The following is a 27829-nucleotide window of genomic DNA, read 5'->3' on the forward strand; positions in this document are numbered from 1 at the left end:
CTCGAGCTCGGTTTAGATCGAGTCGAATCACTTTCATGAACTAATTTTGAATAGCTCATGAAAAGCTGGGCTCGTGGCCACCCATACTTTTGTCCAGTCCAACCTTCATGGAGATTTCACATGCTAAGAAGCGTGAATCTATTGCTATCTCAGATACTATTTTGGTGATTGATTGAGAGACCAAATCTCAAAAGACAAAAATGTGCCAAGCAAAATTCTGTTGTTTACTCTACAAGGCTTAGGGTGACGAGCCGGCGATCACCCCCAAATTTGCCACGAGTTGTTTATCATGGAATTGTGAGGGGTTGGGGAGTCTCCGAAAAATTCCTCAACTGAGAACTCCTGATTTTACACAATTGAAAGTTTTTCTTTCATTTTGAAATTAAGGTCCGTTTGGTTTGCAGTTGGAATCAGAATCAAAATCTGTTAGAATAAAAAATCGGAATGATTTATTCCCATAATTTGTTTAGTTCAGACAATAACCAGAATGAAAATTGAAATAATTTGTTTAGTTCTGACAATAACCAGAATGCTATTCCACCAATTCCGCCTCACCAAACAATTGAAACTGAAATAACTTATTTTGATTCCAATTCCAAACTCTATTCCCGAAACCAAATAGGGTCTAAGTGTAACACCCAGAAGGAGAGAATGGTGATGTTCTATAAACAGTACAAGCTTATTATGGTACCGCCCATTGGGTTGGTTGGTAGATTAATTCTGGGTTGTGATCTTTCGTTGAATTTTCGAGTTCTATCTACTTCCCAGTATCATATGATCATTGAAATTCAAAAGTGGCCCCTAGGATGAACTTGGAATATGTATTGCTGCTATAATCATTCAGCCTGTCAATCATTCTTTCATGATCTCTTGACATATAGCAGTTCTAATATTACGTACCCTTGGTGTGTTATTGGAGATCTGAATTGTACTACTAATTCTTCTTCACACAGGGCGCCTCACACCGACAACACAGGCACATATCCTACCATGCGTTGGGAATAATGACTTAAGTACCATACCTCTAATATCTTTATTCTTTACAATGGGCTAATTTGTGGGGTAATATAATCCAAATGTATGCCTATGCAATGGTTATTGTATGCTCCATATGGAAATATTGTGGATATTAGAAAGCAAAGGAATGCCATTGAGCGGCAAATATTTCCCTTGAACAGAACCTGCATAGCAGTTGTTGGGTACTCTTCTTGATAGAGAGGAAGCTTATTGGTTGCAGAGTTCGCTTTATGGACTAGTAGAAGGATGGTGATCGTAACACTAAGGCCCAAGGGGTGTTCTTTTTTTTTTTTTTTGAATTTTGAGAGGGGAGAAAATTAGTCAATGGGAAAGCACCCAGGCCAAATGGGGATTCGACCATGTGTTCCAAAAATATTGGGGTATTATTGGAATGGATCTTGTACCAGAGGTACATTATTTTCTTAATCCAACTGCCATTTCTGAGATAAATCAAACTTATTTATTGTTAAAGTCTTAGTCAATAGAACGAAGCCTTTTCTGCAAGGAATCATAAGCTCTTTTCAGAATGCTTCCAGGTCGAGTTAATCACAAGGTTCTAAATATAGATATGTATATGTCGGTAGGGGTGTATTGGTATTATTTTTTTTAAACTTTTTTTTTTTAAATCTAATTTAGGGAGGCCGTTTAAGGTTCCTCCACCCTCTTAATCGATCAAAACCCCGATGCACCTTCTGTAGGGACATATCAGGGTGCTCCAATAAGATACGTGTCGATTTTTTAAACCTTAGTTATTCTTATTCATTGATAGCAGGAGTTATTGCATATTATAAAAAGATAAATAAGTAACTAGGGAAGTATAGATATTTTATGCCTAAAATATATCTATCTTAAAGCTTATGATCGGATGGAATGACCATTTCTTACGAAGATCTTATCTTCTTGTGCTTTGCAAGTAGTTTGTGATCTTCTATATATAATTGCATCTCTACTGCCACTCTAGCGGTGCTTAATAGTACTCTAGTAAATTCCATGTCTTAGTCCTCGGCAAGGGTGTCTTCGATCATCATATTTATACATTTTGGCATGGTTTTTAAAACCGGACCGGACCGGATGGTTGGACCCAGAAAATTGGGAACCGGTCAGGTGATCGGTTTTGGTTTTCCCCAAAACTGGAAATTTGTCTAAAATCGTTGATTTTGGTCAATAAACCGCTGATCCGGGTGATTAACTGTTCGAACGGTTTTAACCGTTATTTATTATTATTATTTTTTGTCAGAATGGGCTGACCGTTCGGTTTGAATTGTCAGACCGTTCAACCTGATAACCGGACCCCTGATCGGCTCAATCTCCGGGTCGTTTTTAAAAACCATGCATTTTGGGAACAGAAGTGCTATCTTGAATACTCTCCTAGCTCCCAAGTGCACTATGTGGGTCTTGCATGTATTTGATTTGATTGTTCGGGTGTTGGGTGTTAAATTAAACCATTTCTTATTTGCAGATGGACCAAGAGATGCAAGAATTGCATCTTTTCTATATGTGGTTGTGGCTGGAGATAAATTTTCAGAGATAAGTTATTTATTTTAGTCCTTTTTTTGTTGACAAAAAAGGAAGAGAAATATATTTATAACAAAAAGAGAAGAGAGATGTATTTTAGTCCTAACACCCCAAGGAGGGTAGGCAGATCTCAAATTGCTTTAAATCTTGGTATTCTTCTCTACTTCCTATGACTATGAGAAGCAAGTATAGTAGTTGAACTGAATTGGTTGAACGTGTCCATAAAGAAGTTTGATGGATGAAAAATGTATCTACTCTCACAAGTTTGACCGCTCCATTCTTATCATCAGATGAACTTTTGAGGCGATCCCTACTTATCACATGCAATATTCTTCAATGCCAAAATCAAATTGTCAGCAGATTGACAGTATTTGCCGAAAGTTTTTGGTGGGGACATATATATGAAGGTTTTAACAATCGACCCGGAATTGCAACTACCGGTTTCTGAATTGATGATTCGACTGTTTGGTTTGAATGGATAATCGGTATCAATTAAAAAAAATAAAAATGGTCGAAAACTGTTAAACAGATTAATGATTCGACTGTCTGGATCAGCACAGGTTGTTAATCAATTCAATGATTTTTGTCCTGTGACTGGGTTTAGGATAAATGGAATCAGTTGCCTAGACGATTCCTAGACTTAATAATCCGACCGTCTGAATCAACAATCATTCAAAAACATTGGGACATACTACTGAAACTAAGAAATTGCATTTCAAAAATTGGACTGCTATTGCTAAAGCTAAAGAAGATGGTGGGTTGGGATTTTGCCCTATTGAAATGATAAATAAAGCATTCAACTGTGAAGTGATTTGGAAATTCCTAAGCAGCAGTGGTGCTTTATGGAAATTAAACATCTTCGTGTGGGTTAAGAGTGATACTTCTCCAAAGGGAAAATTCCCATAGGTATACTGTACTTTAGGTTGAGTGCCAATTTAGTACTAGAACTTTAAAATGTGACAATCTAGTATCTAAACTTTCATTTGCGACGATTTAGTACCTGACGTTAGCTAGCCGTTAAGTGATATGTAAAAAGACAAAAATGCTCTTCAAGTGTCATCTAGTTTTCTTTATCAACCATCCAGTAAAATCAGGCCGACAGTACTACCTATTCATCGTCTCACCTCTTCTCTTCCACGGAAAAGCCTTTTCAACAGTTTTCTCATGCTATCTCTTTACAGAGTTTGGTTTGGGTATAGGGGTTTCGCTCTTTGTTCTTTTAGTTATTTTGCTCGGCAACCCATTTATTAAGGGTTCTCTATTCAACCCAACATTTCAAGGGTTTACCAGCATTACAGGAAACTTCTCTTGTTTCGTGGCCATTCTCGTTTTCAGACATTCCTACTCATTCTTCTTTATATTCTTCTTCTTCTTCTTCTTCACGCATCCGAAACTAATCCATGTACCCGCCTTTGGTAGCAGTGGTGGTGGTCTTATTGCATAATTGAGATGACTCATTTTCATCCACCAGATATTGGTCAAATAACATAAAATTCGATAATCAATTATGCACTTTCCCAGAAAAAGATACCAATAAAACAGGAAGCAATAAAACTTCAACAAAGTCACTAAAACGAAGGATGATGCCATGAAAAAGAAAATTGTCAGTCACTTGAATCGTATCGAAACCGTAATCCTGAAACACAATAAATGACAAGATACTCAAATGAGGGATGGAATGATTACATGATTTAGCCGATTTGTAGAGCGTCGCAGCTTTTTCGTATAAATCTGCGGCATCTTCGTATTTGATGCCGAACAAATTCCAGCCACCGATCTTCTTCTCTGCTTTTTTCTCAAACTCCTCTCCTTTTACAATTTGATCATCTCCCTTCCCAATGTCCTACAACTTTTTCTTTCTGATCTCTCGTGTCCCAACTCGCAAAAGCGAGAAGGCTGTGATGTCCATTTACTAGAGAGAGACGACGAGAACATTTCTTTAAAAGGCTTTGACGGGTCTCTTTCGGAGAAGGAAAAATCCTCCACCTTCAACCAGTCCGACATGTCCGATCAATGTGCTGAAATTAGGGTTGTGTTTGGATGTTCTTGGTGATTGGTGCATGTTAGATTGGAGAACCCAGTGGAAAATGCTTGTTGTCCGGTGCTTGAAGGTTTGTTAGAACTTGAAGCAGTTGTTTACCTCTCTTTCATTTTCTTGAGAAAGAAGATACGAATAGTATCTAAGCATAAATTTGACATTTTTAAAAGTCTTTAAATTTCATATGAAGTCACCTGCATAGATAACTGACGGTCGTATTAGATTGTCGCAAACTTTAATATTAGATTTTCGCTTTTTTGGGTGCTAAAAGTCACTCCAAGAAGTGTGTTAATCATGGGGTCCATTGTTTGGACGTTTTGGCTTACAACTCACTAAATCATGTACTCATCTCAGCTATGTAACCGAGTTGGATGAACCAGGGGCAGGGGTTTTTTCATTTCTAAAAAAAAAAAAAATTGTTGGCTCTCATTATAGGGATTGTATGCATTGTTTTAAATGACTAAGCGGCTAAGCCTTAGAGGTGTGAAGCGTACATTTCAGGTGAGGCACAACTTAAGATTTTGTCATCTAAGCCTTAAGCCTCAAGGCGTAAAGAGGTGTAACCTTCAAGTATCAATCATTAATTAGTGATTTAATGCAAAAGAAATATGTATTTTTACAATTTAAACTATATAAAAATACTTCAATAATTATAGGCCAAATAAAAAAGTACAAAAGAAAAATCAATAAGACAAATTAAATTATATTAGTTTTTCTTAATGTTTTAAGAGAGTTTAATGCAAAAAATACTAATCAAGTTTTTAGTTTCTTTTGGATAATCAAGTTTTTACATAGATCAAATCAAATAAGTTGTTTCCTTTATTCTAAATTATTTTTAACAAGAAATATAAAATGCTTATAATTAGTTGATTATTTATTATTTTATTTAATGACTAAATGTCAAAACTTATTGCTCATAAACTTCAAGTTTATGGATATGTGTACCTTCTATATGTTATTTTTATCAATTTATAAACTTTAATGAAATTTTTCTTAAACATTGAGGCTTGCACCTCAACTACACCTTTAGCCTTTTAAAACCTAGTTTGTATGTGGTCAAGAGCAACTCTTATTGTCATGGGAAGATGCTTTGATGAAGGACTCCAATGCTTAGCTTGTGGGTAGAGTGTGGGTAGTATCTTGTAAGTAGTAGATCCAAACTTGAATGGATCTTAGATTTACTACTGTTAGAGAATAAAAGCCTATCCAGTGACGACCTCACTTTACAGTTTAAGCTTTTAGGTTGAACAGTAATTTAAGATGGTATCAGAGTTTGTTTGACCAAGAAGTCTAGTGTTTAATCCTTGTCACTCCATTGTAATTAATTAAATTTCAGTAGAAGGAACCGATGGCCCTATGCTTGTTCACACTTAAAGTTTAATAGACTTTCACGTGACAGGATGTGTTAGAGAACAAAACCAATTAAGGGACCTCACTTAACAACTTAAGCTTTTAGGTTGAACTTGACATACAATTGTATATTGTATCAGGGTTTTAAAAACTGACTTGGAACTGGAATTGGAATCAATATGGGAATCAGTTTTTGGGTTGATGGTTCGATTGTCTGGTTCAAACGGATGGCCCATTCTAATGAAAAAATAAAAAAAATTAAAAACAGAAAAAAACTATTGAACGGGTTGATGGTTCAACCGCCTAAGTCAACAAATTGTTGATCAATTCAAAGATTTTTGGGCAGGGACCAGTTTTGGGGTAAAATGAATCTGGTTGCCTGGACGGTTCCCAGGCCGAACGGTCTAACCATCCCGATCAATGGCCATTCGAAAACATTGTATTGTATCGTGGCGTTGTGGGTTACATTCTAGGCGCTTCTTACTCTCTTTGCCAACTTTCAAAAATAGGGTCGGCATTCTAATAAAAGTTTTTCTTTTTATTTAAAAGTTTTTGAGAAACCCTTAATCACATCATGGTGTATTAGGTCATAGGAACATTATTAAGACCTTTCATTCCTCGCCCACATATATAAAAATTATTCTAATTAGTAGTTGTTAGCCTTACGTTTGGCATCTGTTGTTGCTATTAACAATTACTAATCTCTTAATAGAGTTGACCATATATAGTTGCAGAATAATCTCAATAGTTACAGCCATGCGAGCTCTTTTTGTTCTTTGCTTTTTAATATAAAATGGGGTAGCAATAAACAACATTTTGGAGAGCCGTGGGTACAGGGTTTGGTCAGTTTTTTTTTAAGAAGTCCAAACAAACAAGTTTAGGTAAATTTTTAAAGAAGTCAAAACAATCTGGATTCTTCCACTATCAGGGTCAAAAGGCTTGGCTTCATCTTACCTTAATTAAGGGGTAAGTTGGTTCTCAAACCTGACGAGTGAAGTTTAGAAGAAAGTTATTTTTCTTAGTTTGGTTGACAATGAAAATTGGGCTAGAAGAAAAAAGACAAAATTAGGATTGTAATTTGTTTTTTTTTTTTTTTTTTTGACTATTCGTGTAAGGTAGAAAAAAAATAGCATTGATATAAAGAAGCAAGGCTGACACCCTCCCTCTCTCTCTCTCTCTATTAGAAAAAATATTGATTTCGAAAATATATAACATTGTTTTTTTGCATATTTTTTGATTGATTACTAGGCTTGTCTACCTTTGGATACAACCCCACTCACCTTGCAACGTGTAGGATGATTTGATTGATCTGAAAAGGGAACCCCTCTGAACCAATTTGTATGTTGTGAAGTCCACCTTATCTGCAATTGACTTTGTGGTACTTTTGTTGTAGCTCAGTTTGCAAAGAGTACAAATACAAATATATTGTATAAAATAATATAAAATATAAAATTTTGCACTCTATATATTTGTATTTATACTCCTAAACTGAGCCTGCAATTAATCTTAAAGGGCTTATTTCTGATCCATGGCTATATATTACTTGTTCAGATTGGACTCCAACTTTGATAGCGTCTATTTCTTATTTAGGATTAAGTCTCATTCTTAATATGGCATGAAATAACCTTTGATGCGAGATCATCTTATTCATCATACAAGCATATATGAACCAATTTAACTTGGCAAGAGTACTATTTGAGCCCTTTTTGTCCACAGCCACCTTACCATATCCTATCCTAGGTCATTCATAGTAACTCCTAAAAATCCATTTGCACCCAGACCCAGCAAAGCCGCTTCACTCCCTACAACAAACGGGATTAGAGTGTTTGGTAATGTGGTCTCTATAAGGTGTGGTGTGATTGCTTAATTTTTTGTTTTGTTGTTTTCGGCTCCATGGGACTACGCAAAGGTGGGGCAGGGGGGTAGCCCATCTCCAAACCCATAACCCCCACAACCCTGGTGCAGGTGGGATTAGATCCGACCCAAATCTCAGTTGAAACTTTACAGGTGTTTTACACTGTTGTGTGGACATACATTATTATTGTTAATAAGATTTTGAATAAAATATCTATCATTATTACCATCCACGGATTGTTTCAGTGCTTAATGGGTGTAAGCATGTTTCAGAACTAAACAATCCTCAGCATCTCCACAGTATAGCTAGAACACTCCCCCGCTCCCCCAGTTGTTCAGTTAGTCACTCAGCATCCCTCAATTGGAGGAGCTGTGGGTGCAAATCCGTAGAAAGGGAGACTCTTGCATTGTGAATGATAATGGGGCCGTGCATGCATCGAGATCGGATCCAGTTGTTACAAGATCGTGTTCATACTGTTTGTACAGTCCCTTGCTGCAGCCTTGGGAATGTCTCAATGCTTGTATATATATATTTTTTTTCATGGGGAGTTAGGTATTCCCAATGCCAAGTTGTAAGAAACTGTGTAAATAGTATAAACACGGTTTTGTAAGGACTAAATCCGATTTCACATGCATCTCTGCTACCACTATCCACTTAGCCTCTCCGATTGGGTTTGGCATATAACACCCTGCCCCTATCAGGACTAAAACCATATAACACCCTGATAGTGGTGTTAAGTCTATATATAGTGGGGAATAAATCAAACCCGTGAAACAAATAATTGAACCGGCCATGAAAGTTGACACTTAGATCTTAGATATTTCTGTTACTTTGGAGGAGAATCTAGGTTATTGGGTGAACCAGAGTCAACTTGTTTGTTTAATCGGATTGGACCGACCAGGTGCCATTTATCCTCAGGGTCTGGTCTCCAGTGTGGTCGGGTTTAAAAAATTGGGTGGAGTTGAATGAGAAAAAGGAAATTTCTACAAGAAGGATCACTTCAACTAATACGGAGAGAGGCAGGTAGGGTTGAATGAGGGACCATTTGAGCTAAATAGCAGCTATGATGAGAGAGTACCCAATTCCTTCTGCCTTTATTCTATTGCTGGCAAGACTATATAGGATTATATAAAGAAATGAAGATAAGGAATTGATGACTCTGTAAAGCTGTTTGATGACAGAAGATGATGAGGCTGAGCTTTTGTTTAAGGCTTGCGCATGGGCTTATATTTGTTTAGTGTAATGGGTGGATGAGTTGTAAAGAGAGTCCGTCACCTGAAGAAAAGTGGAGATGTGATTGGTACCAGACAAGGACATAGACCTAAAATTTTTGGCTATGTCAAGAAGCTTTCCTTTATCTTAATTAATTTTTATCTTTGATCAGATCTCTTTTCATTGTTTATCCAAGTGATTCATCACCCTCCAAACCTCCTCTCTCCTCTTCTTCATGTCTATATGCAGAACATCTCCTCCAAACCTTCAAGAACTTAATTCTCTAACTGTTTTTTATTTTTCTTTTTTCACATTTCAAGCGACATAATTAAGGGATGCTTAGAGGTATGTATAGTAAGTTTTGCTTTTTAAAACAAAAAACGACTGCTGCATTATAAAAAAACAATGTGATTTTGATGATATACATCAATAGTTGAGTTAATGGCATGCAAATTTTGGCCTTTTTTTATTTTATAGTCAAAATGCTGCTAAACTTATTATTATTATTATTATTTGATATGCAAACTTTGGGTGTGTTTGGTAGCAAGAAAAATGTCTGTTGAAAACAAAACATTTTTTTTCAAAAAGTGAGCACTAAGGTTGTGCTTTGATAAGTTTCACCCAAAAGCATAAAGCCACAATTTTAGGCTTTACCAAATGTTCAGAATACTTTTTAGATCAATTTTGTTTTTCACAACCCGAAGCATAAAACCAAAACCTTATGGCTCAGTTTGGAGGGAGACAAAGGAATACAAATATAAATATGCAAAGTACAAAATCTTGAACTTTGTATTTTTTTTTTTTTTATGTATTTGTAGTGTACATATTTATATTTGTACTCATTCCAAACCGAGCCTATGCAAATAGAACCTAATTTTAGGAAAATGACATTCATTGTGATGCCTCATAAATTAGAAAATCATTTTCTAAATAGATGTCAGTCCTCTTGATGATTCTCATTCCTGACAACGCTTGCGTGTATTCGGCAACCATTCCGGATGTTTTCCAATTTATGAAACACTGGAAAGTTAGTAATATGACTTCTTTTGTATTGAATTTAATTTTTCAAAGAACACTATTTTTTTCCCTTCATTTATGTGCAACCAAATGGAGAGTAAGGAACCATTTGATAATAGATGAAAATGCTGAATTGAAAAACGTACTGTTCTGTCTTTTAATGACCAAGTTTTTAAGGAGGTTGTAGGCTCCTTAATAGTTGAAACTAGGGGCGGATGAGTCGAGCCGAGTTGAATAGTATAAGCTTGAGCTTGAGTTTGGCTCGCCAAAGTAGGATACGGTTCGAGCTCGAGTTCAAGCTCAATTCGGATTAGAACCTTGAGCTCAAGCTCGCTTGAGTCAAAAACTCATAAGCTCGAGCTCAACTTGAGAAAAAATGTTTTATAAAAAAAGTATATATAATATTTTTTATTTGATATTTAAAAAATTAATAATTATAATATTTTTATTATATATCATTTTCTATAATTTTATATATATATATATAACTTGACTCGTTTATTAATCAAGCTTGTAAATTGGGCTCGAACTCGACTCAAAGCTCGGTTGGAGCCGAGTCGAGCTCGAGTAGCTTGTGAAGAATTCGGCTCGTGGCCACCACTAGCTGAAACTGAAATTAGATAGATTACTATATCCTTGAAAATTTTATCATTTAATTATTTTAACAACTCAAAAACAAAGCAATAAATCTTTAGGTTCAATAACTTTAGCCGTTATCAAACATCCCCTAAGTGTTTGCTGAACCTAGCATCTTGATTTGCTTCATTTAAATGTAAAGAGAAATAGAAAGGAAACAATCACATTTTTTCATGTTGACAGATAATGTGTCATTTGCAACTGATCTGATCCTTCTTTGCTTATGTGGAGCTCAAGAATGGCAGGTCTGCCTATGGGATACAAGGCACCACTAGGGGTGCAAGTCAAGCCAGGTTTAAGTCGAATTGGCGACAATCTTAACCAAACCCAAGCTGAGCTGTTGAATCCCCAAAGCTAACCCAAACGGCCAAACCCAGCCTAAAGTTTTTGGGTTGGTATAACTTTTCTACTTCCTTTAGCCAAGTGTTATTATTTACTAGACTAAAGGGTCGAGACCACTTAGGCTGTGATTGGTTGCAGTGCAGTTTTATTTGCACTAGTACAGGTGCAAGGGAGTGCAAATAAAAAAAAATGCAAATTCTTGTTTAAATTTGTTTTGGGTTTTCTTTATTCTGGTTCGTATTTAATTTGTTTCATTTGTACTACAGTCAAACAAAATAAGCTAAAATTTGAAACAAAAATGTATCAGAATTTATACTCAAATCATTTGCACTACCATGATTTTGCATCCGTGCAAATTTATTTGCATTGCAACCAAACATAGCCTTAAGTTTTTATTTTTTATTTGTATTTTACTTTTTTATGGGGTTACGCAATGGTGGGATAACCTATTCCTTTAATCCTGGTGGCAGTAATATTTGATTCCAGATCTCTACTACAACAAATCAGAAATCTTACCAATTGACATTATTATATATACATGAATATAATTATCATGCTTTAGAAAATATTTGTCTTTTAAACTAAAACTAGAGAAGGACCCCCATACTAAGTACGGGGTAACTAAATGTGTGTATAATTTAGTTTGAAGTATACTACTTAATTATCAAAAATTAAATTAAAAAAAAAACTAATATGGGTCTTGCATCTTTGTCATTGACAATCTATTCTGACCTATTTTATTTGAATCTCTATTGATTTATGTTTTCTTTTAATTTAATTTAAGATATTAAATGAGATCTAATTGGTAAACAATAACTCACTTTATTTGGTATTTACTATTTATCTAATAAATATATTTTGAGTTATTTATTTTTAAAAGTTAAATTAGGTTGCTTCCTAAATGGTAAATCAAGTTTGTAATTAACAAAGTATTTTCTATTTGAAAAAAAAATCATTAAAAACAAATATGGGTTTATGATAATCTTTTAATGGGTCCCACCATTTGTATTTAATAGACTATGGATAAACATGTGTTAAGCTAATAAATAACTGTGTATTAGGAATGTTTAGGACTAAAACTACCTATTTTTTGAATCCGTTTATTGAATTAATAGGATGCCACGTGTCTGAATGGTGGTAGTGTAAGAATGTGTTTGGTTACAATAATTAATAGAACCCTAAGGCCATGTTTGGTTTGCTATTTTGGGCATTATTCTTTTAATTATTGTTTATTCTAAGCAAGAATGTGTAAGAATGAATAACATTAGAGTGTTTGGTTACAAATTGTTAGGAGCCTCATTCTTTTCGGAATGAAAAGCAGCCAGTGGCATAAAAACTGAAGTAGCCTCCAGCATGAAAAATAATCATGCCCCATCTTATTCATTTTCATTTTCTAAAGTCACTCTATGCTAATATTCATAAACAACTGACCAAGGTTGAAAATATCGATACGCATCGACCCATATCGATTGATATGTATTATGCTAGTAGCTTCCTGATATGCCCATAAGGGTTGTATCGAGTCTGATCATGGTTTAGAGGGCAATTGAAACTTAAACTAACCCTCTAAACTGGTTTTGAAAAAAAAAAAAATATAAAAAAAATACGGATACATGCCGATACGCCCTATCAACATATTGGCTTGTGTTAATACTTTGAACCTCGCTACTGACGTAGGTTACAGAACCATTGCATGTTTATTGGAGGATTGTCGTAGACACTTACACCAACAGACATTGATTATTGGCCATCTGTAAATAAACATATGTGCCAATAGTTTTGAAGAATTAGGCTGATAATATATGACCACTAAACAACATAATGCACTTCCTGTCTAAAAAGAATTTATTGTTTAGTAAAAAAATATTTGATTTATAACAATATTTTCTCTCTGTCCATCTTTACTCATTCTTATTCATTTTCAAATTTCATATTGATAAGAAAGAAAAAAAAAATGAAAATTGAACAAAAAATGGCCGAAATTGAATAACTTGGCTTCCCAATTGAGCATTGATCTCTACATTCTATATGCGGGAGTCCAATCTTAGCTTGCATTACAAACATCAAAAGCACCCACATAATTAGGGTTTTGAGAATCCATCATAAAACGGGTCCCACCTACCACCATTTCACAGCTCTCGTTTCTATAGACCCCCTTTTGATCATCCAAAATAATTAGTATACCCATACTCCAATCATATGATCTTGGACCCTCGACAACTGCAGACCTTATCCTACAATCACTCGCGTAGAAATAAAAGCTGTGGAATGTGGAGCCTCTATCCATTCAATCATTCCCTTCCAGGTAAAAAGATTCTAATCCTGCGGTCATAGCCGGAGCCTTTCCAATCGAGGGCAAAGTAAAGCAAAAAGGATGATAGATGATAATGAATTGAAATGACGGAAAAGGACCACACGAGGAGAATCGCACATATTCCTTTGGCCAGGGTATTCCGGACATTGTACGATGGATGAGACTGTTAGCGAACCCTAAAAAGTAAAAAGCTTGGCTGACCAAACATCAGTAGACCTCTTTAACCATAGTCAGGTCAACATCTGCGTCCACTGATCTTCATCTTGTGCTTTCAGTAGTTTTAGAGAAAGGAGAGAGGAGAGAGGAGAGAGGAGAGAGGAGAGAGAGAAGAGTATTTAATAGATCAGAGGAGAGAAGAAAAGAGAAGGTTTGCTTTTGCTTATATGGACGGTAACTTATAAAAAATGCGAAGCGAAATGATATCGTGTCTCTCTTCTCCATTTTTCAAGTAAGTAAGATAAAAGGGGAACGGGCCCTTCTGCTTGTTTTCTTTCTTATGAAAGCTCTCTGTTAAAAGTTCTGAGATCTCTCACGAGTCTCACGAGTCTGAATTTGAATGGAAAACAACACAAAACCCATCTCTTAGAGGTTTGGTGAGGTCTCCATTTCTTGTTTCTTTCTGGGTGCTTAGTATTTACTTCCACCGAACAAAGCTCTCTCTCTCTCTCTCTCCTTCTCTCTCTGTTGCATAAACTCAGAAGAGAATTTGAATTGGTATTATCTTTGGTTTTCTGTTTTTGGGTTTTGTTCAGTTTTGATCCATGCAGCCTTGCAGTGGAGAAATGCAAGGAATGGATTCCATACCTCAAATGGGTCTGCAAGAGCTTCAAAATGGTGGTCAGCATCAGATGCCGAATCAGCACCACATTCATCAGGGTTCCCACTTTGATCACTCGTCTCACGATGATTTTCTTGAGCAAATGCTCTCTAATCTCCCTTGGACCGAAAACCTCTCAGGAAACCCTAAATCTCCCTGGGACCTTAACCCTCAAAACCCTAACGGCAACCCCACGCCCAACAACAACACCGCGACCAGCGCCACGGCTACCAATCAGAAGCTCTTTAATATCCCAATCGCTACTTCCAACGGCAAACCCGGAGATTTATCTGATGACCAGCAGACATCATCGCAGCCGGAAAACCTTCAGTACGGTTTCGACGATTCCACGCTGCTCGCCTCACGGCTTCGTCAGAACCAGATAAGCGGGAATTCACTAGCAGCCAAAACGCTGGCCCTTCAGCAGCAGCTACTTCTTTCGAGAGGCGGCGTTGGAATGGCGATATCACCGTCGTCTGTTCCCGGCACTAGCTCTCAGGGCGGTGAGTCGGGGCTTCGCCCACTTCCTCTAAGTCTGGCCAGCGCTGATTCCTCGGATTCTAGGCTCCTCGTCGATCGGCCCCGGGATGGTGTCGTCGATGCTTCCTTTAAATCTCCAAGCCCGGTGAGTCCCTTACTCGAAAAAAGAGAAAGTAAATTATTTTTTTCGTTTTCTTAATTTTTTTCTTTATTTGAATCCGTAGAACGGAGAAGCTTCAGTTCAAGGGTTGTACAACGGGTTCGCCGGATCTCTGTCTCGCACTGCTCAGACAGCAGAGCAGCGGCATTTTCACAATCCACAAGTATTTGCTCAATTATTTAATGAATTCTAGTTTCTGGGGTTGTATTAATGCTTCCTTACTTTTTTATTATTCTAGGTTGCAACGATGCCAGCACAGAATTTCAGTGCACCGGCGATGACAGGGATCAACCAGGCGGCACCAGCGGCGGGGGCAGCAGGAGGAGTTGGTACCGCTCCCCAGAGGCAGCAGAGGGTGAGGGCCAGGAGAGGGCAGGCCACCGATCCACACAGCATCGCTGAAAGAGTAAGCTAAGCGATTCCCTCTGAAAAAAAAATAAAGAAATGGGAATGGAGATTTGTCTTCTGTTCGTTTCTTCTGAAACTTGGCGTGGGATTATCTCTTGTTTCAGTTGCGGAGGGAGAGAATCGCAGAAAGAATGAAAGCTCTGCAGGAACTTGTGCCCAATGCAAACAAGGTTATTTGTGTTTCTCCGCTTCCTATGCATAAAATACCTAATTTTCCAGATTCCTTTTCTATAATAACTGGTCATAAATGCCATTCTTGGTGGGTATTTTCGTCATCCCACCTATTTTATCAGTAAAAAAAATCCAGAGATTTTCCCGCCGATGAAGTATGATTTCTGGAAGAAACTAGGGAATGTATTAATTTCTGACATACTGACCATAATATCCTTAGGGAATGGAAACATTTATATCACTGGTCGGGGTAGATTAAAGGGGACCCGAGTCACGCAACGCAACCTATGATCTACCAGGTCAAGAAGGGCATACCTGTCAATTTGGCTGTGGATGTAAGGGTATTCTGGTCATTGTGGTAAGAGAAAAAACTAAAAAGTGAGAGTGAGAGACGGCCGGAAAAAAGAGAGCGTCATCTTTTTCTGTGCGTACTTGAAGGCAAAAAGACGTCTCTATCTTTCGAAGCATGCTTGTACAATTGTTGAAACTGCCCAGGGATGTATTTGTCTTTTCGCTATTCTTAACTCTGCCCATTCTTTCTTACTTTCTTTGTTTTTCCCTGAGTGACAGACTGACAAAGCATCGATGCTGGACGAGATCATCGATTACGTGAAATTCCTCCAGCTTCAAGTCAAGGTAATACAGGGAAAATATATATATATATATATATATATATATATATATATATATATTTGTGTATATTCATTAATGATTTTTTTGGTTCCATTAAGTTCCCCTTTCTCAAAGCAGAAGAAAAGATTCTCTCTGACAGCTTTATGGGCTTTCTCTGATTCTGGGCCTCTCTTTCTCTACTCGCTTTGCTGTATTCCTTTTTTGAGAGTTGCAGGTTCTGAGCATGAGCAGATTGGGCGGTGCAGCAGCGGTTGCTCCTCTCGTGGCCGATATTTCCTCCGATGTAAGTTTTCCAACTTTTTTTTCCTTCCATTTTCCATCCCCTTCAAGAAAACGCTTGGCGTTGCTTGGAAGATTTCTCTATGCTTTTCGGAAAAAAAAAAAAGACAAGAGAGAAAAAAAAGGGGAAATTCGGGGCCGGGGGTCCCACCTCGGAATTCTCAATCCACAAAACAACAAATGAAAATCAACGCGCGTGCGTGCACGATTTTCGTATTCCGAAAATGCCCAAATCCTCGAAACGGAAGTCGGAAGTTACTACTGCGAAGAGAAAACCTTCTCTTTTGTCCTTCTCTCTGTTCTACTCTTTTCAGTGTTTGTTGTGTTGTAGGGAGGAGGGGACTGCGTACAGGCGAGTGGTGGGCGGAGTGCAAACGGCGCTCAGACGGCGTCGTCGAACGATAGCTTAACGGCGACGGAGCAGCAAGTGGCGAAGTTGATGGAGGAGGACATGGGTTCGGCGATGCAGTACCTGCAGGGGAAGGGTCTGTGCCTCATGCCCATTTCTCTCGCCACCGCCATATCAACTGCCACCACGTGTCATTCCAGGAACCCGAACCACACCCACCACCGCCTCGTTTCCCCTAACGTCGACGTTCCTCAGTCGCCGAGCATGTCCGTGCTGACCGTACAGTCGGTGACGATGGGAAACGGCGGGGGAGAGGCTTCCGTCAAGGACGCTACATCGATTTCGAAGCCGTGAGGGGAACTGGGAAAACAAAAGCGATGGAGGGCAGACTTGTTTGGACTAGAGAGTTAGAAGAAATCCGAGGGAGAATGGAAAAGAGAAGATAGAAAAAGGAAAGAAATTGAAATTCAACGGGAGGTTCTCTGGTGTTTGACTGGGCAGGAAAAAAAAAAAACAAAGGCTAACTACAGCAACTATACATACCTTAGTCCTTTTATTTATTTATTTTTAATTTTCTTTTTTTTTTTCCTTTTATAATGCTTAGGTTCTTTTGTTTTTTGTTTTTGTAAACTTATATCCTTAATTTATAAAATTTGTGGTTTCCGTCTGAAAATTACTGTATTACTGAAAGGGGGTGTTTGTGAAATGTTAAAATTAATTAGGATGATAATTACGAATAAGAGAATATGGTCACCGAAGTTGATTTTTGTATTTGCAAAATGAGTCCGGATTGCAAGAAAAATAAGCCTTTATCATCAACCATATATAAAGGGGATTAAAACAACTGAAAACTTGCAATTAGAAAAGGAGATAAATAAAAAAAGTGGAGTCCACATTCATCTAACTAACTAGAAGATGGATAATCAATTACGGAAAAGAGGGAAACTGTATGAAACGATGGATTATACCTTAGTAATCGAAGTGGTAGAAGACTGAAACATGGATGTCGCTCCCATATTGGGCCTTTGTTTGGGGTTGGAAGGAGAAATCCGAGCTTTTGTCTTCCTGTTTGACACTTCTGCTGGTAGTTGACTGGATTATTTCTTCAGTTGTAGGAGATGGTAGAATGAAAGGATGATGGATATCTGATTTCTTATTCATTCTATCGTATTGTGTATTTATACATATACAAGAGTTATGATAAAAAGGGAAACACTAACAAATATATACTAGAGAGATCAGGGTTTATCTCAAACCCTTGAACATCCATATGTCTCGGACTAGGTGGCTAACACCCCCCCTCAAGTTGAAGCATCAATTTGCCACGTAGAACAGAGAATATAGGTCTAGGCAAAGGTTTTGTAAGAATCTGTGCTGGTTGATCAGCACCAGGAGTGTCAACGGTATTAGAAAATTCAATTTTGAATTCGATATTCGATATAAGCAAATCAAATTCGGATAATTTGAATATTTAATCGATCGAATTTGGATATTCTGTTTTTATCGAATAGTTGATCGGATTTGAATTCGGATATGACCTGATTCGATTCAATAAATATCTGAATTTGATCGATTATTTCTTTCTTATATATAATATATAAAATATTTTATATAATTTATATTCATCGGACATCGAATCAAATTCGGATATCGGATTTTCTAATCGGATTCGAGTTCAATCATTTACACCCCTAATCAGCACTGCTAATAAAATGAACTCAGAGAATGACTAATTCACAGACGAAGTAGAAATCTATCTCAATGTGCTTCATATGTGCATGAAACACTAGGTTGGTAGTAAGGTAGGTCACACCAACATTGTAACACCATAAGAGAATGAGTGCCGTGAATGTTGAGTTTAGTGATGAGAGATGGAAGCCAAATCAGTTCAGAGGAAGCTACAGTACTTGATGATTTGGAAACAATGGACTCTTTCTTGGATCCCCATGGAATCGGCAGCCATCAGGAGATTTGGTAAATGTCAGACCATAATCTAGGTTGTTATTATATATATATTAAAAATTTATAAAAAAGTAACAATATTATTATTATTATTATAATTAAATTTTGTATTCCATTTCATTCATAAATAAAAATATTTTTTATTTAATATGATGAATATATAACATTAGAAATGTTCCCAAATGTTTTCGGCAAAATTCTGTATTTCTTCATTTTTTTTTGTGTTTCATATTTTTCTAAATATTTTTTTATTCAATTATGACTTCATGAGTCTTTGGAAAAGTTGGATCATTGACCCGTCACCTAGATAAGAAAATAGCTTCCATTTTGAATCAATTTTAAATTATATATTTCATCTATATTATATAAATAATTTTTACTTATATATTCTTTTGATTATTTATACTTTTTTAATGATTTAGTATTTAACCATCATATCATTGATTAATCCGTTTGACCCAAACCACTAACTCACCACTCAAAAAGGACAATATTTTGATTTCTAGGCTGACATTAAATTTTGTATTACATTTTCATCATTGATAAATTTATTTCTTATGTATAAAACTTATTTTTATTCAATATAATGAATTTATAATATTAGAGATTTACCTAATATTTTATTTTAATGAACATATAGCATTAGATATGTGTCCAAAATTTCTCTATTTTATTTTTTATTTTTGTGCTTCTTTGTAGTTTCTATTTTTAAAATTTTATTATTTGACTATGACATCATTTCTGGTTTGATTTTAAATTTGGCAATAGATATTCATTATTTGAATTTGAGATATTTAGTTATTGAAATATTTAAATAATTAAGTATTTTCTATATAATTATTCAGATATTTTTAGTATTTTATTATTTAAGATATTTAGTTATTGAAATATTGAAATAGTATTTTATTTTTTAATGTTTTATTTCTATTATTTGAATAACATTTAATTTGAATAATCTAGAAAATCATAATTTATATTGTTAGTGCATAATTTTGCGATGAATTTTGTAGAAATATAAAACCATTAATAATATGAATGTTATTACATCAATTATAATTATTTTTGTGTTTTTAATAAATATTTTAAAGTTATTATATAGTTTATTAAAATATTTAAATAATTATTAAGTTTTTTAATTTGAACTTTTTTTTTGAAAGATATAGATAAAAATTGGCAAAGAGGATAAATTGAAATTATAGATAATTTGGAGATAAATTCTTTAGTAAATTAAGATAAATTAGGAGATAAATAGAAATTGAAGTTGAAATAGAAGAAAGTGGAGAAGGTAGTTGAGGATAAATTTTAGGAGAGGAGATTATCGGAATCGTATGGGTGAAAAAGAAAAACATCCTATTGGTTCTTTAAAAAATAACAATAAAATAAAAAACATTAAAAAATTCAGAAAATGAGTAATCAACGACTTTGGGTCCAAGTCTTTGGCCAGTTCCCGGGAAACTCTTAACAAATTCTCAACCCAAACCCACCACCCAAGTTACATATCTTATCAAAAGCGGAATCGCATCCCAACCCCATACACAATGTTCAATACAACAGCCAAGGCAGGGGTAGCCACCACCTATCTGTTTAACATGAGGAACGTGGTGCCCATTTGGGAGGGTTAAAGTGTAGCAGCTGTCCATATCTGGGGCCTGCACAGCTCCTTAAATAATTTATGTGGAGTGCTTTGTTAATAATAATCCAAGTTATCTAACTTCTCTGCTTTCTCTTCAGAGAGGTAATTAAGCTAGTTATAAACAAAAGAGCTTATTATCCATTTGGCAGAGCTAAGCTGGACATTCTGCAAAGCTGGTTGGACTGCTTGGAGGAATTCTGGATAAGCTATCTAAAGACACTGAAGCATGCAACCCAAAAAATGACCGACTGACAGCCGACTTGGGTTCTCTGTTTTGTTTTTCATCGAATATAGGGTAATGGCTGTCCAACCCACCTCGAAGCTACACAGCCTACACTTCAACCCTCTCAAACAGGCACTATCTTATTTATGCAATTGGACCAAAGCAGCTGAGCTAAAGCTTATTTTCAGCTCAGCCTTGAGCCTTCCCAAATGTGCTCTTTGGGAGGGCTAAAATGCAGCAGTTGCTGGATTCCCCAGGTGGGCCCCACATGGATAGTCTAGGGCAGAAAATCCAAGGAGCCCTAATCAACTGTCAATCAATCATCTGAAGTGCTGTCTAATTCAGTTTCTTTGAATACTTTATCTGGAATGCTTCAAAGCAGCTGAACCAGCTTAGCTTAGTTGAATCTTAAGTTCAACTCTTTCCAAACAGGTCCTTAATAATGCGACCTCTGATCTTTGTACAAGTTGCTGAATGATCCAACTTCTACTACATAAACCGATACCAATTTTGAGAATCAAGTAATACAGAAATGAGTTAGACCAATCAAACTGGTTTGAAGTGTTGGACAAATTTTGGTTTGATCACAGTTCACAGTCCGGTCTTACAAAGTTATGAATGATATATGGAATGGCTTCTCTTGTTCGACATTCATCTTTGCACAAATGTGAAGGAGGCTTATTTGCACAAATAGAAGCAAATGTTACACTCGAAGATTTGTCAATGTAAAATAGGTAGATTCTAGTCTTGGAATTCATTTTTGTATCCATCACAATCAAACACAATATAAAATTTGTCAATAAAATACCAAACCAAGTTTGGGTGGTTTACAATGAATAGAAGAGGTTTATAAGAGGGGTAGTTTTGATATTCATCGAATAGGCCCTTCTAGTCGGATAATTGAGCTACAACAAAAGCTAAGACTTCCAAATCATTTGCACTGCCATAATTTTGCATCGATGCAAATAAATTTGCATTGCAATCAAATACAGCCTAACGTTCATTAATCTTAGTACTAAGAGCACAGATACACGGGCTTGATCCTGGAGTTCAGATTTTCATATCACATCCAATTCACCTCACAGTATGTTATAGCCACACATTGAGAACATCTCCCATAGTTGTATAGTTTTATTCATGGGGAGATATTTATAATGCACAGCTACAAGTGGTGTGAGGACCGTTACGTGAGGATGAAATTCAGATTTTTGATCCTACACCTCCTCTTAGAGAGAGCCAAGTAACCATCCGAACTACTGGCTGATGGGCCATAGAATCTTAGGTTTGATTAAAGTTCTTAAATGTTCAAAACCCTGCTTGGAATCTAGGAACAGACTGAAATCCTTAGGCCATGTTTGGTTTGATGAAAATAAAAGAGAAACAGAATGTTGAGGGAAAAGCAAGATGTCATTCAACTCCCCTTAGGGTTTTTATTGTTCAGTCCACCTCTGATACTAAACTTTAGTACATTTTTTACAGTTGAAACAGTGAAAAGTGGGGGGAATGAATCAAAATTCAAGAGAGACCTTTAGCCAGACCTTCATCTGAGAACAGAGAATTTTCCTCGCTTCAGATACTGATATTTTGATTTTAAATTATTCTATGTTGATTTAGTAGAACCTATTTTAGACGTCTGGGTTTCACTTGGTGAGAGTGCAAAATGCAAATGTAGGACTGAAGCAAAATTGCACCCGAGTTCAGTTTGCAGGTGTTTGGTAAAATGTATGCATGTTTGTTCTGAAAATGAAAGTAAATTCGTTTTTTCAACTATTTCTTTTTTGCATTCAAAAGAAAAGCAAAGTTTACTTAAAAAAAATGGAAACATACTGTCTGCTTAAAGTTGGTCAGTGTAAAATAGGTTGGTTCTGACCTTGAATTCTGTTTGCACCCTCGCAACCAAACCACACACTGTAAAATTGAGTGCAAAATCAAAATGGGTTTACACCATTTTATTTGAACAAATTTGTATTCGCATCAGTGCATTCACATTTTGCACTCTTATCAAGTGCGGCCTTAGGGTCTTCCTGAATACCCTAAAGCATGTATGTGATAACCATGGATTATTCTCCCTGGATTCTTTATCCTAATGTATGAGAACACTGTCCAACTGTCTTTATAGTGTCTCTTCAGTCTTTGGGGAGAAGAATTGGTAGAGTTGCACAAAAAAAAAAAAACTGTCTATTAGCATCCTCAAAATGCATTTAAGTGTCAATTCATGAGATGTTCCCAATGTGCGGTGGAATTCCCATGCTTTGTGGGTAATGGATCTGCGCTTGCCAACAAGTGAGTACATTCTAGGGCTTTTTGTAATATCATTCCTTGTTAGTGTCTCTTTAGTCTCTGGGGAGAAGAATTTGCAGAGTTGCATAACAACATGTTTATTAGCATCCTTAAAGTGCATTTGAGGAGCCTGAATCTCCTGCGAACTAAAACTCTTCTCACATAGCATCCAACTCAAGATTGGGAATATCTTCTCTACATGTATATTAAATTCATAGATAGATAGATATTCCTAATGTATGGTTGGATTCCCATACTTTCATATAGAATTTTATTTGTAGGGAATCCCATCATGCATTTAAACGTCAGTAGGACATAATCTGAACCTGCTAGCCACAAGCCTACCCACGAAACATTATAACCATGCATTGGGAACATATCAGTTGTCATTCACGGGGTCATGCTCCTCCCAGTGTTGATTGGCCAAAGTTTCTTGTGGGATACGTGTGGGTAGCCTCTGTGGATAACAATGTCATATTTCTCTATATTGTCATTAAACATAGTCCAACATTCTCTTAAACATGCTCTTTTATCCACAGTGAGATGTTAACATTGGTAGGTGTAAAAACCATGTCAAAGTCTACATTCCAGACTTTCCAATTCTATTAGGTGTGTGAAAAGGATTAAACCATGAAAATGATCCAGTGCTTGAGATTATCATTTCATGTTCCTCCCGACATAGAGATACAGGATCAAACCCGTGTAACTGCAGGCTTGGTGGTAAGCTTAGTGGACCCGACGCACACCCTCATTTGTCCCCACCCTTTAAACTAAGGTAAGCTATCTTGACCCCAATCCATTTGACCCATCCACTTATACACCCATTTTATTAGTGGGTCAATATGGGTCAAGTAACCCATTAGGGTTAGTGGAAAAGGGTTGGAGTGGGTTGGGTCGAGGGTACCCATTAGGGTTAGGGCGGGTTGAGTCGCGCAGGTCGGGATGGGTTGAGTCTATACTTGGCAAATTTAAAAAATACAGCAGTTGAAGTGACTCAAATTCAGGTCTCTTAGCACGAACACACCCCATTACAAATCCAAACCACCATGTTACATTTTATTTTGTGATTATAAATGAAATAAAATAGATTTTATTAACTTTCATGTTCAAATGCAATTTTACACGAAAGAACTTTTACAAAAGCAATTTTACAAAGTAATTTTATGAAAAGTATTTTTATGAAAGAACTTTTATGAAAGCACTTTTATAGAAAGTACTTTTACAAAAGCACTTTTACACGAAAGTACTTTTATGAAAGTACACGAAAGTACTTTTATGAAAGCATAAAAGTACTTTTACGAAACTACTTTTACACAAAAGCACTTTTATATAAGTACTTTTATAAAAGCACCATTATAAAAGTACTTTTATAAAGGCACTTTTACGGAATTACTTTTATAAAAGTTATGCTTTTTTTGCATTTACTGTAATTTTTGGTATTTTCTACATTCTTTGTAATTTTTTGGTATTTTTCTACATTTTTTGAAAATTTCTTGTACTTTTCCACATTTTCTACAATTTTTGGTTTTTTTTTGCATAATTTCTGCATTTTCTAGTGTTTTCATGCATTTCCTACAATTTTCTAGTATTTTTTTTCTGCATTTTTCATAATTTCTGGTATTTTTTGTATTTTCTGAACTTTTTGCATTTTTTTTGCAATTTTGGATCTACGGGTTGACCTGACCCATTTTTTTGCCATGTGGAAGTCTTGAGAGAGATGATTCTCTCAAAAATGTTTTTTTTTTTGGATATACGGGTCAACCCAACCCGTTTTTTGTCATGTGGCAGTCTTAAGGGTAAAAGAGATGATTTTCTAATTTTTTTTCTGGGTATATGTGCCAACTTGGCCTAGTTATTTCATGCGGCATCCTTGAGAGAGATTATTCTTTCAAAAATCATTATTTTCAAGTATATGGATTGCCCCAACCCATTTATGCAACGTGGTAGTCTTGAGAGATGTTTCTCTCAAAAAATTGTTATTTTTGGTATATAGGTCAACCCGACCTATTTTTGCCACGTGACAACCTTGAGAGAGATGTTCCTCTTAAAAATTATTATTTTGGGTATACGAGCTGTCCTGACCCATTTTGGTACTTATTGGTGATGATAGATGGGTCAATATGGATGGGTGAAGTGGGCCAACATGGATGAGTCAGCGTTAGTGAGTGTTAGGGTGGGTTACGACCCTTTAACAATGATTGACGATGGGTCATGGTGGGGGGTGGACTGGTATTTAACCCTTGTCCAACCCAATCCTCCCATTTGCCACCCCTACTTTAAACCCCCGAGACTAATAGCTATGGAACTAAATCACTTAAGCGGGGATCAGACCCATTCTAGTTTGATAAGAGAAAAACCAGGAATGTATTTCATATAAATCTACTCTAATCTCTATTGAGGAAAGCATTTTTTACAACTATTTGTCATTATAACCAAGTTGCTACCCTTTTGCTCAGTTTGGAAGGAGTACAAATAAAATATTTCTTCATTAATAACATAGGGTGGAGAGAAAAACTTCACTACAAGAAAAGAGACATTGGTCGGCATTTCCATGATTATCCATATAGGCCCCCAAACCAGGGACCGGATCTAATAAGCACAATATAAGTAAGCACGTTAAATGAGCACTTGATAAATATTTTGACAACTATCAAAAGTGGGTTTTAATCTTTTTCAAGGGTGGGCTGAGGGTGTTTTAAGGGACAAGTGTCAAAAAAAAAAAAATTCAAATGCTCATTGAACATACTTACAATATTGTGCCTACTTGATTCAAACTGCCCAAATCAACATAGACCTTTCTCAGCAGATAGTGAGCACCCACCTTTCTTAAAGACTTATTTTGAGCTCCAAACTAATTTGCCATGTGTAAACATAAAAAAAAATAATAATAATAATAAATTCCTTGATCATTTAAGGAAGCCTACCAAACGACGACCCTGCCAGTAAACCAACTCTCCACATGTATGGGAACTGGGTGGATTGGCACTGTGAAAACAAGCTAATGTGTGGTTGATATTGTCCTACCTAGCTACCCTTTCTTTTCATTTTAGTAAAGGGCAAGTGCCCTATTGAAAGGTCAATTAAGATCACTTAACATCGCCTTCTTTGTCAAAGAGAGGCTGCTTGTATAAATGCAGTGACAGGAATAGGTAAATGAAAACAAAGTTCTATCGGACTACAATGTGCCCAAGTCCCACCCCCTAGGCCTTACATTACAAAATCTTCTACCCCAATTTTCTTGGGTCCAACTTATTAGCTGCCAAAAATAAAGAGTAAGAATCAACAGGCATCGTAAGAATGCTAATGAAAAGAGAGTTTTCATCAAAATTCACGGAGGATTTTGATTGGCCAAGGTCTTTTATGTATTATGTATTTCTCGCATTATAGAATTTTCTTTCGGAAAAGTTAATGTTTCTAATCGTTATGATAAATATTATAAAACCCCTGTGAAATTAAAAAATGATAAAAATAGTGTATTGGTCACCCAAAATGTCTGATATAAATGTTCAGACTTATCGGGTGTATCGGTACTTTAAACCATAACTGCCATCGATCAATTTAGGTTGAAGGAAATTTCCCTCAAATTGTAAAGCTATTTGGTTTTAGGTTAGAAGAGAACTGAAAAGGGAGAGGAATCCTTTCGACCATATCTTTAATAAACTTTTTTTTTTTCTTTTTTTTTTTATAAATAAAATAGATGATTAGTCACTTATATGTATAAACTGTTAGGACAATTCTGTTTTTGTAAGGCATGTATAAAGTCACAGTATCTTTCATTCAATAAATGTGCTTTTGAGCTTCCAGTTATCTGTATTTTATGTTTAAAGCTTGAGAGTACAACAATCTGGTATCATAGCCTAGTTGAGAGAAGTTAGAAACTGTAGTATCCTAACAAGAGAGAAGAGTGAAACACTTGGTGAGAACGAGTGGAACACCTTGCGATGGCAACAGATAAATACGTCCAAGCTGCTATTCCTCATTTTGATGGTCACTACGACCATTGGGCTATGCGCATGGAGAATCTTCTCCGATCCAAACAGTATTGAAACTTAGTAGAATCAGGAATTCCTACAGTAGAAGATGGAGCTGTGCGAACAGAGGCACAAAAAGAAACAATGGAGACGCTGCGACTCACGGACCTAAAGGTGAAAATTTATGTTTTCTAGGCTATTGATCGCACTATCGTGGAGACAATCCTTGACAAAGGGAGTTCAAAGAGCATATGGGACTCTATGAAACAAAAATACTAGGGGTCAACACGAGTCAAGAGAGATCAATTGCAAGCTTTGAGAAGAGAATTTGAGGTGCTACAGATGAAAGAAGGGGAGACGGTGGACGAATACTTTGCTCGGACACTAACTACTGTTAATAAGATGAAAGTTCATGGAGAAAAGATGGAGCATATCGTAATCATTGAGAAGATTTTGAGATCGATGACTTCCATATTTGATTATGTGGTATGTTCGATAGAGGAGTCTAATGATTTGAGCAAACTTACCATAGATGAGCTTCAAAGCAGCTTACTTGTTCATGAACAAAGAATGAACAGTCATAATAGAGGTGATGAACAAGCTTTGAATGTCTCATATGAAGGAGGAAGAGGCAGAGGCAGAGGTGGTCGAAGTGCATCTCGAGGTTGTGGAAGAGGTCGAGGCAGACAGGGATTTAACAAAGCTTTTGTGGAGTGCTACAAGTGCCACAACCTAGGACACTTCCAATACGAATGTCCTAATTGGGAAAAAGGAGCTTATTATGCCGAGTTAGATGAAGAAATGTTGTTGATGGCTCAAATGGATCTTCACAACTCTAAGATAGGAACGATGTGGTTCTTGGACTCCGGTTGCAGCAACCATATGACTGGAGATAGGTAGTGGTTTCTCCATCTAGATGAGTTTTTTAGGCAAGTTGTGAAACTTGGCAATAACACCAAAATGGCAGCAATGGGGAAGGGAAGTATCAAGCTGCGAGTCAATGGCACAAGTCAGGTAATTACTGAAGTATTTTATTGTCCTGAGCTTAAAAATAATCTTCTTAGTATTGGTCAGCTATAGGAACACAATCTAGCTATTCTAATACATGGAGAATGCAAGATTTATCATCATGAACGAGGGTTGATTATGCAAACTCAAATGTCTGTT

General features: G+C 36.3%; 2 protein-coding genes across 9 annotated transcripts; both read left to right on the forward strand.

Annotated features, from left to right (window-relative positions):
- The first annotated feature begins 13546 nt into the window (after positions 1–13546).
- LOC148869663 (bHLH transcription factor RHL1-like) lies at positions 13547–17266 on the forward strand. 8 transcript variants are annotated; one of them, XM_088972152.1, is made up of 8 exons: positions 13547–13744; positions 14049–14738; positions 14818–14916; positions 14992–15159; positions 15266–15331; positions 15903–15968; positions 16180–16248; positions 16576–17266. In XM_088972152.1, the coding sequence occupies exons 2-8, from the start codon at positions 14058–14060 to the stop codon at positions 16945–16947; spliced, it is 1521 nt and encodes a 506-aa protein (XP_088828278.1). In that variant the 5' UTR covers positions 13547–13744; positions 14049–14057; the 3' UTR covers positions 16948–17266. The 8 variants fall into 8 exon arrangements, with proteins under 8 accessions (XP_088828278.1, XP_088828277.1, XP_088828283.1 ...); XM_088972151.1 differs by having other exon boundaries at positions 13552–13744; positions 14072–14738; XM_088972154.1 differs by having other exon boundaries at positions 13708–13889.
- Positions 17267–27004: 9738 nt separating this feature from the next.
- Positions 27005–27562, forward strand: LOC148869664 (uncharacterized). Its single transcript, XM_088969927.1, has one exon. It carries the CDS (start codon positions 27005–27007, stop codon positions 27560–27562), a length of 558 nt encoding a protein of 185 aa, XP_088826053.1.
- Positions 27563–27829: the final 267 nt, after the last annotated feature.

This window comes from Nelumbo lutea, chromosome 2, assembly GCF_056320005.1.
Source record: "Nelumbo lutea isolate HS-2025 chromosome 2, American lotus-T2T, whole genome shotgun sequence".
NCBI lineage: Eukaryota > Viridiplantae > Streptophyta > Magnoliopsida > Proteales > Nelumbonaceae > Nelumbo > Nelumbo lutea.